Source organism: Lepidochelys kempii, chromosome 9 (assembly GCF_965140265.1).
Source record: "Lepidochelys kempii isolate rLepKem1 chromosome 9, rLepKem1.hap2, whole genome shotgun sequence".
Taxonomy (NCBI): domain Eukaryota; kingdom Metazoa; phylum Chordata; order Testudines; family Cheloniidae; genus Lepidochelys; species Lepidochelys kempii.
In genome coordinates, this window is record NC_133264.1 from 21,783,075 (window position 1) to 21,800,808 (window position 17,734).

The 17,734-nt window shown below is 42.0% G+C and overlaps 1 protein-coding gene across 1 annotated transcript in view; it reads left to right on the forward strand.

Annotated features, from left to right (window-relative positions):
- Positions 1–2,586: 2,586 nt before the first annotated feature.
- Positions 2,587–17,734, forward strand: part of PPM1L (protein phosphatase, Mg2+/Mn2+ dependent 1L) — a 51,759-nt gene continuing 36,611 nt past the window's right edge. The window contains exon 1 of the mRNA XM_073359518.1: positions 2,587–2,704. Coding sequence (XP_073215619.1) covers positions 2,668–2,704 — 37 coding nt within the window. The 5' untranslated portion in view covers positions 2,587–2,667. The remainder of the gene's footprint in view (positions 2,705–17,734) is intronic.

Genomic DNA, 17,734 nt, shown 5'->3' on the forward strand with positions numbered 1-17,734 from the left:
AAACTATTTGCAAGGAAGAATTAAATGTAAATGCCTGAACTTGATACCAAGACAGGGAGAGGCTAATTACTTTATGGCGTATCTTTTGGCTTTCCAGTGCTGTGAGAAAATGACTATTAAAATCTAGCATTAAGTATGTTGTACTCATTTAGTGAGGTCTTTTACATTTTATGGAATAATGTTATTTGTTCTGTACTGCCAGGTTGCAGACAAATTGAACACAACTACAATGATATTTTAAGGTGCAATTTAATCACCAATTGACTTAGGGGTACTAACTATAAACCTGGGAAGCGTGTATGTGCAGAACTAAAGAGGTAACTTCTGATCAGTCTCGGGCCTGAAATAGTTCATTTTTTAAAATCTTTTTTGATCCTAGCAGGAAAGCCCAAGCACTCAGCAATGGCCTTTGCCACATCTTTCCTTTCCAGCCGTGTTGGTATGACAGGAGCAAAAATCACATGCCTAGAGAGGAGAAGGATTTTCTGTTTGAGTGGTGTTCATGAAAGGTTCCAGCACTGGAAAAGAGAAAGCTATCCTGTATTTCTCCACAGAAGACAGTATTAGAGCAACCTTCTCCCACACTGACTCAACAAAGTATCTCATCCTTCATCTGAAGGAGCCAGTTAAATTTTAGCTCATCCCCCCTAATTTGGTACAACTATGCCACCATGTGTTAATATGCTTCTTTCGGGCATTGACTGGGCATAGTGTAATATTCTTTTATGTTTTTTGTTGTATAGTGTTCCTGGGTGCTTCTACTACCTTCTTTCCCAGAGCTAAGTGCATTTTAACAGTGGGAAAAGCAATTGCTTTGTATGATTTGAAGGGTGATTTAAGTTCACATAAGACGCTACTTACTCATTGTGTGATGTAATATTTTAAGTGTGTGTGCATGCACGTATATACATTAGCAAATTTAGCTATGGTTGTAAATGACTGGTCAAGCATGGGTAATTGTAACTGAATTACTGAAACCAAATGTTGCACCATAAACTTCCTGCTGATTAATTTAAATATGCCTCAACTAGGGATGAATCCAGTCACTTCAGTGTATCTCTAATTCACTACAATTCTCTAGGGGGCATAGTGATTCCATCAATGAATGTGTGTAACTCCCAGTTACACTAATGGAAGTGAAAAGTACATAGGAAAGTCTTATAATTAATTCCAACTTTATTGTATTCAGACTAGTCTTTGTGCAAGGTGTATCATTCAAATACAGTGTGTTCAGGCTCTGATTATGGCTGAGTCATAGGAGGTCCATGGTTAAGGTTGAAATTTGCCATTTATTGATTGATTTGATTTGATTGTATTACTGTAGCACCTAGGAGCTCCAGCCACATTATATTAGGTACTGTACAAACACACAAGAAAAAAAATTGGTCTAGGAACTAAATCTATGTGTATAGATAATATAGGCCACTAGCTTTTGGAAGGAGCATGCCAAATTACATGATTTAGAAATCCACATTAATACGGTGTGGCTCTGTGTCACCCGCTGGTGGCTAGAGTACATACAAAGATTTATGATTGCTGCTGCAGTCGTGCTGATAGACCCGGTTCTGTAGTTCAGGTAGTAGAGACTCATGCTTTTACTTCCCAAGTTCACTCCCTGCAGGTTACCCAAATAGTAGACGTTAAAAATTGTTATAATCTAATCCATGTTTGATGGCCCTTATAGGTGATTAGTTTGGTGGGTCCCAATTCCAGCCCCTGTGGGTATGTCTACACAGCAAAGAAAAATCTGTGGCTGGCCCATGCCAGCTGACTTGGGGTTGCGAGGCTCAGGCTACAGGGCTGTTTCATTGCTGTGTAGGTTTCTGGGCTTGGGCTGGAGCCCGAACTCTGGGCCCTCCCACCTCATTGGGTCCTTGAGCCCAGGCGCCAGCCCGAATCCAAAAGGAAACATAACAATGAATCAGCCCTGGAAGCCCTCGTTGACTGGCACGGGCCAGACATCGGTTCTTCTTTGGTGTGTAGACATGCCTTATGCTACAAACTCATCGTTGTGCTTTGCACAAGATTTTAAGTTCTTTGAATCAGAGACTGTCTCTCACTATGTATGTAGTGCCTAGCACCGTGGAATCCTGATCTCAGTTGGATTCTCAAGCCACAGCTGCTGTAGCAGGGACCAAAATAACATTACTCACAATAAATTTGTGAAAGTTAGCGACAGTAGTGTTCACTTTCACATTAGGAGTTTGCAGGGGGAGCTCAAAAATCAGAAGACAGACCAAAAACCATGATTTAATATTTAATATTAAAAACACCACAATTTTAGGGGCCTGATTCATGGTTTTGGCACTTTAGGGGGATGGCAGTGCTAAGTGTGAATGTTATCTTAAGTAATTTCCTTTTTTTAATAAAAAGTGTTTGCAGTGTGAAGAAATATATTGGAGGAACATTAACTCTTAAATTTAAAAAGAATTTGTGTATGGGGGGGGAGGGTAGGAGGAATGTAGATAAAGCTGTCCAGAAGAAGTTGCACTAAGAGCTAATTGACGCATTTGGTTCTTTTCTGTATAGTCAGCAGCAGACTATGTGAAGTCCCGCCTGCCTGAAGTCCTGAAACAACATCTTCAAGACTATGAGAGAGACAAAGAAAACAGTGTGTTGTCTTACCAAACCATCCTGGAACAGCAAATTCTGTCAATTGACCGAGAAATGCTGGAAAAATTGACTGTATCCTATGATGAAGCAGGTATATTCACTTTTCTTTCTATGTTGCAACTAATGGAAAAAATGGGTCAGCTTTCCTTCAGTCTTGAAATTCCTTTAAGTTGCTAGTGGTTGTGTTGGAAAATTTAAACTTTGGCCTCAAAGTTATAAAGTGACTCAATAACACATTTCTTCTACTAAAATCAAGGAAATGCTCCAATTCAAGGGTTGAATACCACATAGCTGGAAGAACAGCTATTTTGCTAATGATGGTTTTGTCCTTTTTAACATACTGTTGGTGGTGGTTGATCTACTCTTACTTTTTTAATGTATCTCCAAATTTTGCTACCTTGTAGCGAAGTTCAAATCAGTCTACCTGTGCTGCCTTCTGCAGTAATAGTGCAATTGTTCCTGAACTGTAAGCCCCAAAATTGACATTGGTACTGTTGTTCTCTTATTATTATTATTAATAATAATTATTATTATATTTTATTTATTTTATATTACCAGAAATGTGCTAAGCATTTTCCTAAACAAAACAGAAAGGCGTGGATCCTGTCCTGAGGACAGCATAGTCTAAATTTTAGATGTGGCATGACAAGGGAGGGTAGCCAAGAGTAGAGAGGTGATGAGGTGACGGAAGACATGAGTTTATAGCAATGCAATCGTATGGTTCTTCAGTTTTGGCATTTGCACATCTTGATAGTTCAAACAGGGTTTCTTTATTGTTTATTTTTTAATGTTTGTTATTATTTACTAGCTTCTTGTCTTAATCCAGTTGGTAAGGCACTCCATTTTCTAAGTCCTTGATGCAGTCTTCAAATATAACATTTCTCAAACTGGGGTCCGTGGACCCCTGGGCGTACCTGCAAGGCTACTCCAGAGGGTCCGCTGGGTCCACTGATCAACTCCTCCCCCTTCCTCCCAGTGCTTCCTGCACATCAGGGAATAGCTGTTCTGTGGCATGTGGGAGGTGCTGGGAGAGAGGGGGAGGAGTGGGGACAGGGCGCACTCAGGGGAGGGGTGGAAAGAGGCAGGAAAGAGGAGGGGCAGGGGTGGGCCTTGAGTGAAGGCATGGAGTGGGGGTGGGGCCTGGGGCTGAGCTGGGGGGCGGGGCTTGGAGTCCACGAAAAAATTTAAATCAAAATGCGGGTCCTCGGGTTGCTAAAGTTTGAGAACTGCGGTTCTAATACATTCCCATCTTGGGAAACTGGGTACAGCATTTACATGCTGATACACAGAAGCTGACTTTCCAAAACAGCCATCAATGTGCACCACGTATCATGTACCAGGGAGCCCTACCATCTGGAACCCTAACCTTTACCCTCTGAAACCATAATTCTAGTCCGGGGAGTTGAGGTTATGTCCTGAGGATATTATCTGAGTTTAAAGGAATGTTTTATATCCAGTCCTCTTATCTCCCCATTTTTCTTACCAGAACTATCTATTATCTTTTTTGTAAGCTATCCATCTTATTTAACTCCACTTGTTTCAACAGTTATTAACTGATATAGTTAGTCTGACATCATTAATGATGCTACTGCGCAAGCAAGGAATCAGATAAAAGGGGACCTTATTTGTTTCAGTATTAAAATAGTTGGGGGTGTGTATGTATATATCTACCGATACACAAATATTTTAAGAGCCTGATCCTAGAGTTGAATTTATAAGATGGACCCTTGCACCTGTGCAGAGCCCTGTTGATATCATTGGGACTCTGCCTGGATATAAGGATCTACTGATAATGATGCAGTTGCAGAAATAAGAACATTGTATGCATTTTTGTGTATATTACAATTTTGTGTTGCAGATTTTGTGTGAACTCATTTCATTCAACGTGTGTGTGTGTGTATGTTAAAAATATACCATATATTTCTACAAACCCAAATGTGTTTTGATGGCATCATTAGTAAATAATACATCATGTAAAAATAACATAACCTTAATAACTCTTTACTACTTCCATAATACTAATCAAGAATGTTTATGCAGAATAATTTAAATGCTAAACAAAATACATTAATGAAAACTGCTTTTATAGATGCCATTAAAATGCAGTCTGTTAGTCATTGAAGAAATAGCAAATTTCCTGAACATATTTTTCCTCCATCTTCATTTCAGTGAGGAAATGAATAGTTTGCACACTTTCACCAGGGTTGTGTACTACAATTTTTAATACCCGTTTTGTTTTTTAAAAAGCACAGATATAGAAGATTCACACAAAAATGTCCTTGCCTGCAGCAACTTGCCATCCTTTATGAACAAAGCTATTTAACATATATTCTATGTTGTTACTTTTGTATCACGTCAGTAAGCAAATACTGTTTAGGCTTTTCAGTTTTTTTAGCTGTCTTAGTTTAGATGGACATAATTGGGGAAATTAATTAGGATTATTTTATTTCCAGGGCTTCTTGAATATTTGGTCCTTGCCGCTACTGTAGGAGGTTTAATTAGTATATGAATTATTATAAATAAAATGTGGATGTCTTATATCAGGCTGCAGTAGGAATTTGGTGGTATTCACAAGTTCAGTGTTAACCAATAGCTAGTCACAGTTTTAGGGTTCTGTTATTCATATGTTCTTGATTCAACATTACCCTGCTTCTGCTGACTTTAATCCCTTTATTCTCCTCTACCAGATGTACTATCTATCTATTTCAACATAAATAATTTCATGTCCATATTATGACAGGGCTACCTAAACCCATTTGTTGGTATTTCTTCCATAGCCTGATAGAGTAGCCAGTGAAGCAATAGAACCACAAACTCAGGAGGTGCTAGCTGTCCAAAAACCTCTGCAATAAATGTTTTGTCACATAGGTAGTGATGAGGTGGTTCTAGCACATGATAATGCAGAAGAAATTTTTAGAGAAAACACATTAAAATAACCCCAGAAGTTATTGGAGAAGGACTCTTCATAGTGAGAGAGAATTCTTAATGAGCAGCTTCTGAACTTCCACCCCAATTCCTAGATTGTTTTTCTCTCTCCTTCCATTGTTGGTCCCTTGTCTGTCTAAAGTATATGGTTTCTGTTACCATAATGTGTGAGCAACACACATTCGCAACACCCCTGCAAGATTGGGAAAGTACTATTATTCCTCATTTTACAGATCGTATCTCTGTTCCTAAGTGACTTGCGCAAACTCACACAGGAACCCTGTGGCAGAGATCCAGGCAAGCGCCCCACTGGACCATCCTTCCTTTCAGAATCTAGTCCTCTTATGTCTAGTCTCTCACAAAAAAGAATAGTTGGGAAGAAGTGGCTACATCTGTCAACAGCACCAGACTAGATTAGAAGATAATAGAAAATTTGAAGAACATAGTCCTGACTTTCTAACTGTAAATCTTTTTAGAATAATTTCTAAACCCCTCTTTCCCATATGTTAGAGGAGACCCTTACCATAACCAACAGAGATCTGAACTCTTGAATCCCAACTGGAACAGAATTTCAGGGGAAGGAGGGAAGGAATCATTAATCTTTTAATTTCATCCTTCCTGTGGAAAAATTAGCATGAATGCTAAATGTAGAGATTGAAACACGTTTTTCCCCAGTATTTAAATGTAGGCCTTACCACCATCGACCCAATTCTTGGCAGGTGTCAGCCAATTCATCTTTTCATTTTGCAGAGCTCATTGTTTGCTCATATGAGCAAAGAAGGGTGTAGTTGGTGCAAACAAATGCCAGATGCATTTGTAGAGGCATTGTGAAAACGTCACACAACGTTTTTGGTAAATTCGAGAAACGTTGATTACATCGCAATAAGAAACTTGAATGGCTCCTAGCTTTTCTAGTTTTTCCTTCACCATCCATCATGCGTTAGTTCAGATATTTGTAACTTCTTTTTGCATGCACATCAGTGTACTGGGATGTAATTTACTGGAAAATATGCTAACTCCATATAGGCAAGTCCATAATTGATTTTGACCCAGTAATAATCTTCCTGAATAATCTCCTAATTACTATCATCCGAGGTTCTCTTCCTTAAATCAGCTTTGGAAAACCAAATACGCAGTAGTGTCACATTTGAATTATTTTTCTTACAATGTTGTACTTACGCTTTAGTAGCCAGATTTATTTACTTTATCTGCTTTGTTTATACTCTTGCCTACTGATTCTTTTTAACTACTTTGATCTCAGAAACTCTCAATTACCATACCATTTGCAGATTATACATACTGTGTACTAAAAAGATATTTAGGTTCTTGAAGAGCAAAGTACTTAACATGAACAGCAAAGGATTTAATTTTTTTTAATTGTGCCTTTAATTCTGCTTTTGTTCTATTTTAAAAATATCTGAAAGGCCAAGTTTGGTCTTCCCTGGTGTCTCTGGACAAGCTTGGATATCTCAGGATGTGTATTATGAGGTCTTAACAGGGACTTCCATTATCCAAAATGTTAATTACTTGTTGATATTAAACGGTTTATAGGATTGGTATCTTTGTTTTTTGTTATAGTCATCTATTTTTAGTCACTTTGATTCATAGAGATTTGTTAGGAAGAAAAAAGTAGTTGAGAAAACTGACAATTCTTGTTGAATGGATGAGAAAGAAAACATTATTTTCCTTTATTGAAAAATACATGTTTGTGCAATGGAAACCACTCGGTGCAAATATTTGGGGATTTAAATGCTGAAATGAAGCAATTGTGCAGAGTAACTATAAACATAATTAAATTAGAAAAGTCTCTCAACATATAATACATTTTAAAAATAATACCTAGAGGAACATAATGTAAACCAAGAGCCAATATTTAGAACCGTAATCAGGAAGAAATACCTCTAATTGTAAAAACGTTGAGCTGGAGCTGGCTTAGCATTCTAATCAAGTCACTTGTTTACTACAAAAGAAGTAAATGATGCTACCTGTTCCTGAAGTGAGGTCTGATTACAAGTACAGTACAAAATGTGTATACTTAAAAATAATTGCTGCAGTTGTTCACAATTCCAAGTCCTTCAGCTATTCAGTGACACTGCAATTGTATTGGAAGCATCACCTTCTCCCATTGTGTATAAAAAAACCAACTGCAGTATTTTTGCCAGACACCTTTTAACGTAATAAGAAGGTCAAACCATTTCCAGTATATATGGAATGCAGGAACGGGACGACAAAAAACACAGTAATTTAAAATAGAACTGTTATAATGTCACTTAAAAGTACACTTTTACACCAGCAGGAGAGTATGCTGGATGTCAGCAAAATGTATCTTGTGGCTGACGCTTCAGTGCTTAACATCTGTAATCACAAGCAGCTGGGGTTCTGTTAAGTGTCAGCCAGAGATATTGAAAAGTTACAAAATATGAAGTACCTGATACACTGAAACTTCATTTTGGAAATTGGCTTTAACAAGGCTTTACCCTTAATGGTATTGCACTCATACAAAGACAAAAAGGTAGATAAGCATCTAAATTATTACTTTATGTGGAGTAAGTAAATGTTGGTCGTCGTTCTTATGTTGAGAGCAATTTTATCAGCCATCTCTGAGGTTAAACTGGACTAATGTGGAGCTTCTGCCTGCTGCTCAAGCAAGTACATTTCAGGCTCCACTTCCCTTTACAATATCCAGTAAACTCCTTGGAGGAGAAGTACATGGATAGCTGCACTCTGATGGCATAGTTATAGATGTCTTAAAATAACCCTCAGATAGATGGTTTTAAATATCTGTTTATATTAACTATTACTTCCCTCCTATGACTTCCAATATTTTGCTCCTTGCAGAATTCAAATCTTTTTAAACAACAAATTGTTAAATGCTAAGTACAACTGTATTTGGGAAAGATCCTGCTAAGGTTTATCGTACAATTTTGCTTGTTAATTTTGCCATTTTGCCATAGCATGCTATATTAATAATTTGCAGCTTCAGCGGAGTCAACGTTCCTAATGCCTCTCCTTGTAAATCTTTCCCTGTAGAAAATCAGTACATTAAAGCCAGCATATAAAATGAGATCATCTAAAAATAGTCATATAGTCATATGTTGACAAGCTTTTTTAGTGAAGTTTAACTAAGAAAGCTTCACAAAATGAAACCAGGCCAAATGTGACAGATGCGTTCAAATCCTCTCATAATCTTTAAAACCCTTAGTGTAAAAAATGGTATTCTTGACTAGCTAAAGTTTAGTTAATTTTGTTCAAGGGTACCGTTTTCCTTTGGAGCCTTATTGAATGATGATCCTCTTTCTTATATTTACTACATTTATAAATGTCTGGGACAGTTAATATCTAGTCTGTACAAATAAAAGATTAGGATATTTCAAAGACATCACGGCACTGAATTTTTGAGTATATTTTCAGAAACTAGTCAAAGACCAATAGGGGATTCTTGTAATATCCCCCCTCCGCCCGCCCAAGCCTATGATGTTAGCTTAAAAAAAACTGATGACCTGTACCCTGAAGGCTTTTGGAACTTCAGTATGTTGTCTATCATTCTATGGCACTCCAGATACTCAATATCTCCCTGCCATCAAGTGACAACAGAAAACATTGAAACTTAGGTGATGTAATTACCCCCTACAAAATGTGCCAGCCAGACCAGATCTCACTCATGGTTTTTAAATCTCTGGTAGGTAAAAGGCATCTCTGTAGCAAGCACTTTGGAATAGGATCACTTGAGGTCTGAGGGAGCTGGCAATCTTAAAGCCTGATGGCTGCTAGTGGGCATGTATGCTCTGCGCTTTCAAAGATAATTGGAAATATTATAACTGTTTGAGGCAATAGCTAGATTGTTAGTGTGCTGAGGCAGCTGGTTATTTTTATAGTCATTGATGGCTTCACTGTTACCTTGTCTGCCCCATTCCTCCCTCCCCATTTGTTTGGGTTATCCACCTATTTCATCATATGCCAAGATTTTAAGTACTTTTTCTATTATATGTTTGAACAGTGTTTAGCACACAGGGGTCCTGATCACTGATTGGGACGGTGAGGTGCTACCACAAAACAAATAATAATAAGGCTGAGTTACCTCTCAGTCCACACACCTAGCACATTACCGCAGAAAGGTGATTGCTGCATCTCCACATTTCTACAAACCACTTTCTGCGTGTTTATCTGAACTGATACCCTATCTGAGGTAACTTTATCTTATTTCAGCTGCTGACACTGTTAGCCTGCAAGCCAGCTGCTCTCCTACACAGAGTTCTTTGCTTTGAAAATTATGCTTTTTAGTCTATTTGCTCACCTTTTTCCTTTCTAATCCCCTTTCAATATGGCTAGCTAAATGAAACCAGTCACATCTGAGATTTATTTTCTCACTGAGCATTTGTACACTAGCAACTCAGGTCCCTAGCTGTCCAAAAACTCTGATCTTAGGAACAAAAGTTACTTTCAACTGAGGAACAACACAGGATGTGTCTATGCTGCAATCAGATCTATGACTGCAGCATGTGCAGGCATACCCTAGCTAGCTTTGATCTAGCTAGCTCAAATAACAGTAGCAGTGAAGCCTTGGCAGCACGGCCTGTACAAGCACCCCCAAGGATCCTGGGTATGTCCTTGAGTGGCTAGCCCGCGTTGACACCTTTACTGCTACTGTAAATGGAGGTAGCTAGATTAAAGCCGGCCCATACTATATCTACATGTGCTGCAGTCACACTTCTGATTGCAATGGAGACGTATCCTCAGCCATTAGTATCATAGTATGTCTTACACTACCTGTATATGAAATGGGGCTCTTCACACCATGGCTAATTCGGTCTCATCAGTGCATTCTCTCCGCATTAAGAGTCACACAACGCCTCAAAGCGTCGTCGTCTCTCCCCAATCCATGCAGGATTAGATGATGAATTGCCCTTGTCAGGTGGATTCTCCTTACCCAACCCGGTGCTGGTTAAGCTGCATACCTTATGTAAGATTGTTTTAGGACTCAACATTCTATAAACTACATTCAAGCCCAAATTTAGAATTACTGGATTTCCCTCAGACTTTAGGATTGGAGACTGATGGCAGTCTGCCTGGATCCAGGGGCATGCACAGGGATTTAAATGTGACTGCTTTTGGAAGGGCACCTTAAACACCAGATCCCCCCACCTATGGCCCCCGGACCCCACTGCCTCCCCCACCCATTGTCCTGAGCTCCCTTCTCTGTACCTCAGGTGGGCTCCAAACATTTCCAGAGGCTGCAGATGAGGAAGGCAGGCTTCCCCGTGCCCCCCCGGCAGAGCTGTGCAGCCAGCCCGGCCTCCCTGCTCCAGGCTCCCTCCAGTGGGGCTCGGCGGGAGTGCTAGCTGCAGTGCCTTTCCCAGGAGCGTTCAGTGGCGCTCAGCCTAACTGCCACCCTGGAAGAAAGAGAGGAGGACAGGCTCAGGGATACCAATCCTGGCAGGGGGGCCTGGGGAGAAGCTAGAGACAGTGGCGGAGATTATTATTGGGGTGGTAGGGGGCATGCCCCTGCCTGGATCCAAGGCCTTGGGTCCTTGAGAAGCCACCACATTCTGACTGAAATACAGAGAGGCAAAAACATCAAAGAGTAAATGTCTGTCTCACAAAAAGAGACCCTGGTAATGTGGTTGCTCTTTGAAGAGGGTCTGGGGCCTGGCAGTGTGGCTAGCCCTCTTCCATTTACAGAGCTCCAGTGCGGTCAGATCAATCTGGTTCCGCTCGGACAAATTGACTGTAGTAACTTATGCAAACAAGGAGAAAAATTGAAGTAGGGGCATGAAAATGAAAGTATGAGGTGTATTTATTTTTGTGTTGTATGCAACATCTGTGACTGCTGGTAGCAAATATCTCCGATGGCTGGAGATGGGACAGTAGATGGGGAGGTCTCCGAGTTACTACAGAAACAGTGGAGCACCCACAGAGACAGCACCCGAAGAAGAATTCTTTCCCAAGTGTCTGTCTGGTGAGTCTCACTGACATGTTCAGGGTCTAAGTCATTGCCATATTTGGGGTGGGAAGGAATTTTCCCCCAGGTCAGATTGGCAGAGACCCTGGGTTTTTCACCTTCATCTGCAGTGTGGGGCATGGGTCACTTGCTGGTTTAAACTAAAGTAAATGGGGGATTCTCTGTAACTTGAAGTCTTTAAATCTTGATTTGAGGGCTTCAGTAACTCAGCCAGCGGTTATGGGTCTATTACAGGAGTAACCAGGTGAAGTTCTGGGGCCTGCGATGTGCAGAAGCTCAGACTAGATAATCACAATGATCCCTTCTGACCTTAGTCTATGGATGTATGAATAAGGCCTGAAAGTTTTTTATTTGTAATAAAGTTGGGAGGTTTTCTGGTTGCTTTTTCTCTCTTTAATATAAGGGATCTAAATGTTGATCTTCTCTGCTTGAGGCCTTGAAGGTGGGGTCAGAATCTTGATACACGTAACTTGTGAACCCTACAATTTAACTGAAGGAGTGGAATTGTTGAACGAATAACAGACATCAAAATTAAGGGACGTTAAGGGAACCAAAAAGATTGAGTCTGACTTATAATCCTTTCACCTCTCAAACGCAAAGCTTTCAGGTTGTTGTGATTCTGTAATTTCACTAGTTCTCCAGTCTCTATAATCTTTCAAGGTAGAGAAGACTTGAATGTTTTATGGGTTAAAAACAAACAAAAAACAAAACAAAAAACCCCAAGCAACGTATTTTTTTTTCTTTTGATAAAAACCTGGAGGGTGTCGTTCCACATAGTGGTGCCCAAGCTTTTCCTGTTGCGCCCCTCCTTACCAGTAATTGAATCTGTTTGCACCTCCCCTCCTTCGTTACTGCGCAGTTGGTTCAGCAGAGGAGCTTGGGCTGAAGGCGGAGCTTGGGGCTGAACTGGGGCTGGGGGAGGAGCTGGTGCTAGAGGCAGGAGATGGAGTGGAGCTGTGGCTGGGGCCAGAGCAGGCGGCAGAGTGGAGCAGGGCTGGGAGCAATGTGGGGCTGGGTGCTGCCCTCTCCCTGTGGGGACCGACCTGAGCCCTGCCACACATGCCCCCCAAACATTCCTCTGCACTCTGTGAGGTGGGGTGTCAGACTTTGGGGATCACTGTTTTACATCATAAAGAAGCAAACTTACACATAATGAAAAAGCACAAGCCCAATTTTTTCCACTGTTTCAGGTTACTTTTAATTAACTGTTGAGGTGTCTGACTTCAGAAATAACACTTGTGGATGCATGCAGAGCATGTTGTTTTGCACTGCTTATCTTATTTCAGGCAGTGGTGGTATAGGAAGATGTCAATTTGCTGGAAATTCCAGATCGGAAGAAAGAATTCCCACTCCAGGCTTTTGATAGAAAGCCATCCATCTGTGGTTTGGAGATCCTTTGTTGCCTGGTGACTGATTTGGACAATGATGCCTGGAGAGCTCTAGTGAACTATGAAGTGGGGTGTGGAAAATTTGCTCTGCCTAGAAACTTGAGAGACCATTTAGAATTAGAGTTCCTTCTGTATGAGAAGTTCTTCTGCAGCAGAATGGACAAAAATTTGTGCCAGTATAAACAGAATGCTGAAGTAGGATGTAGCAGCATAGAAACACCACTGGATATGCCTTTGTAACACTCTGCCTTCCCTTCCTTCCACCCTGAGCAGTGGTACTCCACTGCACTGCGGTATTGAAGGACTTTGCCACTGCTTAGGACTTCATACTGTCATGCAGCAGACTTAAAATCTAGGCTGCCTCCGAAAACATTTTAATGCTAGTGCCAGTACGTGAAAAAGCACACTGCAAGATATATACACGTATATGGTTGTGCTGCCCATCTGTAGGGATTACTCTGCTTGCACTCATGATCCCTGTTTTATGTGCATGCAGCATTTCATGCCAAGTTAAATCGTTGGTTGCATGTTTGTCCCCCACCCCCCATTTGGAATCCATCTTGGATTGCACATGGATGGGGAAAGAAGAGAGGTAGAGGGTGCAGGAAAAATGGAGGTTCCTTCAAAGTCCACATTACAGCACATAACATAACATCCCCCATCAAAGTTGAGAGACTGGCCCTAAACAGGGAAAGCCACACCCCTTATGCTGTAATATCTCCCATAACATCAACATATAATTGGTGGCCCCCATATAGAATGTGGGGTAAACAATGAGGTGGCAAAATTTGCAAATGATACAAACCTACACAAGATAATTAAGTCCAAAGCAGACCGTGAAGAGTTACAATGGTATCATTGGTGGTCCACCAGTTCCTTGGTGTCAACATCTGGCAGCATATTAGTAGGCAGATTTCTTGGATGGCATCTCTCCTCAGGTGCTGTGAAAGCACAGTGGAAATGTAGCCAGGCGCATGCAATGTGGGGGTTAAACACTATAGAAACTGGAAGGTGCTTTTGGTGCAGAAGAAGGGAGTAGATTGGGGGCAGGCAAACCTTTTGGTTTGAGGGCAGCATTGGGTTTTGGAAATTGTATGGAGGGCTGGTTAGAGGAGGCTGTGCCTCTTATCCTCCCACCGCTTCTCACCCCCTGACGTGCCCCCCCCCAGGACTCCTGCCCCATCCAACCCCCCCTGTTCCCTGATGGCCCCCCCATTCCATGCCCCATTCCCCCCCTGCCACTCCCTGACCGCACCCGGAACCCCCACCCCTGCCTCATCCAACCCCTCCTCTTATTCCTGACTGCCCTCCGGGACCCCTGCCCCATCCAACCACCCCTTCTCCCTGACTGCCCCTGGAACCCGTGCCCCTGACTGCCCCCCGCTGCCCCGTCCAACCCCCCCTCTCCTTCCTGACTCCCCCGCCCCCGGGACCCCTTCCCCATCCAACCACCCCTTCTCCCTGTCCACTGACTGCCCCCTGCTCCCCCATCCAACCCCCCTCTTTCCCTGACTGCCCTCCCGGGACCCCTGCCCCCATTCAACACCCCTGTTCCCTGCTCTCTGACTGCCCAAACACCTATCCACACCCCCGCCCGCAACCACCCCCCGAACTCCCCTGTCCTCTATCCAACCCGCCCTCTCCCTGCCTCCTTACCACGCTGCCTGGAGCACTGGTGGCTGACGGCCCTACAGCCACACCGCCCAGCCGGAGCCAGCCATGCAGCTGTGCAGCACAGAGCACTGGGTCAGGCCAGGCTCTGCAGCTGCGCTGCCCCAGGAGCTTGCAGCCCCGCCGCCCTGAGCATTGCACTGGCAGTGCAGTGAGCTGAGGCTGCAGGGGAGGGGCTGGGCCAGGAGCTCAGGGGCCGGGCAGGAGGGTCCCACAGGCTGGATGTGGCCCATGGGCTGTAGTTTCCCCACCTCTGGAGTAGGTAGAGGGTAAGAAAATATGGTCCATATAGAATTGCGGGAAGGCATTGGAGGACTCTCAGAACTTGTGCTTCATTAGCCTCTGTCCTCAGTGGAAAGTAGGCAGGTTACCAGCCTGGGTTAAAGTGGAACCTGGGCTCAAAGCTATATGACCTGCCTGGCCAGCTAGCCCAGGTTTAAATCACCACTGAACCCATGTCAGATGTCTTTGTGTGTGGACAGTAGGAGGGTTGGAGACACCTGGGTAAGAGTCTGGGTTACTTCTTTAGTGAAGACGTTGCACCCCATAATGCTTTATAGAAATATGCTTATGAATGTAAATATGACCTAAGTGGAATATGTTTTATGCTACATATGTCATGTAACATATCTTTGCAAAGGTTATGTTCTACAGAATGTATTCATCCTATTTGTATACATGTATCATTTTTATATCTGAAGTTATGAGCGTTTGCTCTGTGCTTGTATTTAAAGTGTTTGCTGTAGGAAGCACCTAAGGCAAATCTGGTCAACATAGTGTGAAGGGGTTATTCAAGTAATTGGGAGTACTTCGCTAACAGAGGACCTTGACAGATGCCAATCCACATCTGAGCTTGCCTGGGAATGTTCAAACTAGCATGTGGACACTGGCATCAGCCTGTAAAGAACTGAGTCATGCATGGACATGTGACTTGCCCATGTGACTCCAGAACTCCATCTTGTAGCTGTAATTCTACACCGGGGGAGAGAGGAGTTTCCACGCACAAGAGAGACTATATTTCCCCTGGGAAACCTCTCCATTTTGTCTTCAGCTGGCTCAAGAGATAGCCTCGCCACCCCAAATAGAGGCCTTGAAGAAACTGGAACAAAGGACAGTAACTACAGGGGTGTGAGTGACTGCTGGACCCAGACCTAGAAGGAGGCTAGTCTGTCAAAGAAGTTTATTGGAACATCTCTGAGGGTGAGATTTAGCTGCATTTAGTTTCCTACTGTATTAGGCTTAGACTTGCGTGTTTTATTTTATTTTATTTGGTAATTTACTTTGTTCTGTCAATACTTGGAACCACTTAAATCCTACTTTTTGTATTTAATAAAATCACTTTTTACTTATTAATTAACACAGAGTAAGTATTAATACCGGGGGGGGGGCAAACAGCTGTGTGTATCTCTCTATCAGTGTTATAGATGGCGAACAATTTGAGTTTACCCTGTATAAGTTTTATACAGAGTTGTCAAGGTTCCTTGCCCACTCTGAACTCTAGGGTACAGATGTGGGGACCTGCATGAAAGACCCCCTAAGCTTATTTTTACCAGCTTAGGTTAAAACTTCCCCAAGGTACAAACTGTTTTACCTTTTGTCCCTGGACCTTATGTTGGACCTTATGCTGCCATCACCAAAGTGTCTAACAAAAACAACAGGGAAAATACCCACTTGGAAACGTCCCCCCCACAAAATATCCCCCCAAGCACTACACCCCCTTTCCTGGGGAAGGCTTGATAAAAATCCCAATTTGCATAGGTGAACACAGACCCAAGCCCTTGGATCTTAAGAACAATGAAAAAGCAATCAGGTTCTTAAAAGAGAATTTTAATTAAAGAAAAAGAAAAACCTCTGAAAATCAGGAAGGGAAATACCTTACAGAGTAGTCAGATTCAAAACATAGAGAATCCCTCTAGGCAAAACCTTAAGTCACAAAAAGACACAAAAACAGGAATATCCATCCCATTCAGCACAATTTATTTTATCAACCATTTAAACAAAACAGAATCTAACGCATATCTAGCTAGATTGCTTACTAACTCTTTCCAGGAGGTCTGACCTGCATCCCTGCTCTGGTCCAGGCAAAAGCATCACACAGACAGAGAGAACCCTTTGTTCCCTCCCACCCACTTTGAAAGTATCTTATCTCCTCATTGGTCATTTTGGTCAGGTGCCAACGAGGTTGTCTTAGCTTCTTAACCCTTTACAGGTGAAAGGGTTTTTCCTTTGGACAGGAGGGATTTAAAGGTGTTTACCCTTCCCTTTATATTTATGACAAGAGTAAAACTGATTTATTCAGGGTTTGGACCCCACTGGGAGCGGGAGACCGGAGCACTTCTTAAGCTGTTTTCAGTTAAGCCTGCAGTTGTGGGAGACGTGGTTCAGACTTGGATCTGTGTTTGCAGCAGGAAAGCGTGTCTGGCTCAAACAAGGCAAGGTACTGAAGTCCCAATCTGGTAGGGAAAACGGGCTCAGAGGTAGTGTAGGCATATGAGGTGCCCACAGTCCCAAAGGGGTTTCTGTGATCCAACCGGTCACAGATGTATCCATAGTTGGGAGATCAAGATGTGCCAGAAACAAGCCTAGATAACCACTTAAAGGTGTTATACTTTTAATCCTCTCTTTTCTGTGTCTTTCCCACATCCTTTGTTCTTCTCATTGCACAATGTCCAATGTTAGACCCTGCCTAAAGAGTTTACAATCAATCTTTTCTGTTTGTTTTTTAAACAGACTACTTTGGCTACTGAATAAATAATTCTTAAATGCCTACCTACTGTAAAACCCCATTTATATGCTAATAAGTTTTATTTGGTTAGGAGTTAATGCAAGTGATCTTTCACTTAAGTGTCTTTAAGATAGCAGAAGAGCATGACAGTTATTTACAGAGGCCCTCAATTAAATTAGCTGCATTCTGATGTATGATTGTGCTACTGATATTTGTTAGTCCTTCATAAAACCTGATTGCCAGAGCCTATGGATAATGCACTTGTAGTAAAAACAGTTTGTCAAATGTAATCTCCAGTCCTGAAGGGGATTTTCGAACAGATGTGTCCTGTTAATGTTAGTGCTGACTGAGCAATCAGATGTTCACAGCATCTATAAACTAGTTGTTATTTATACTTCCCTTGATGGATTTGCTAATTAAATCCCTTAAATTGATTTTAGTACCTACCAGCTG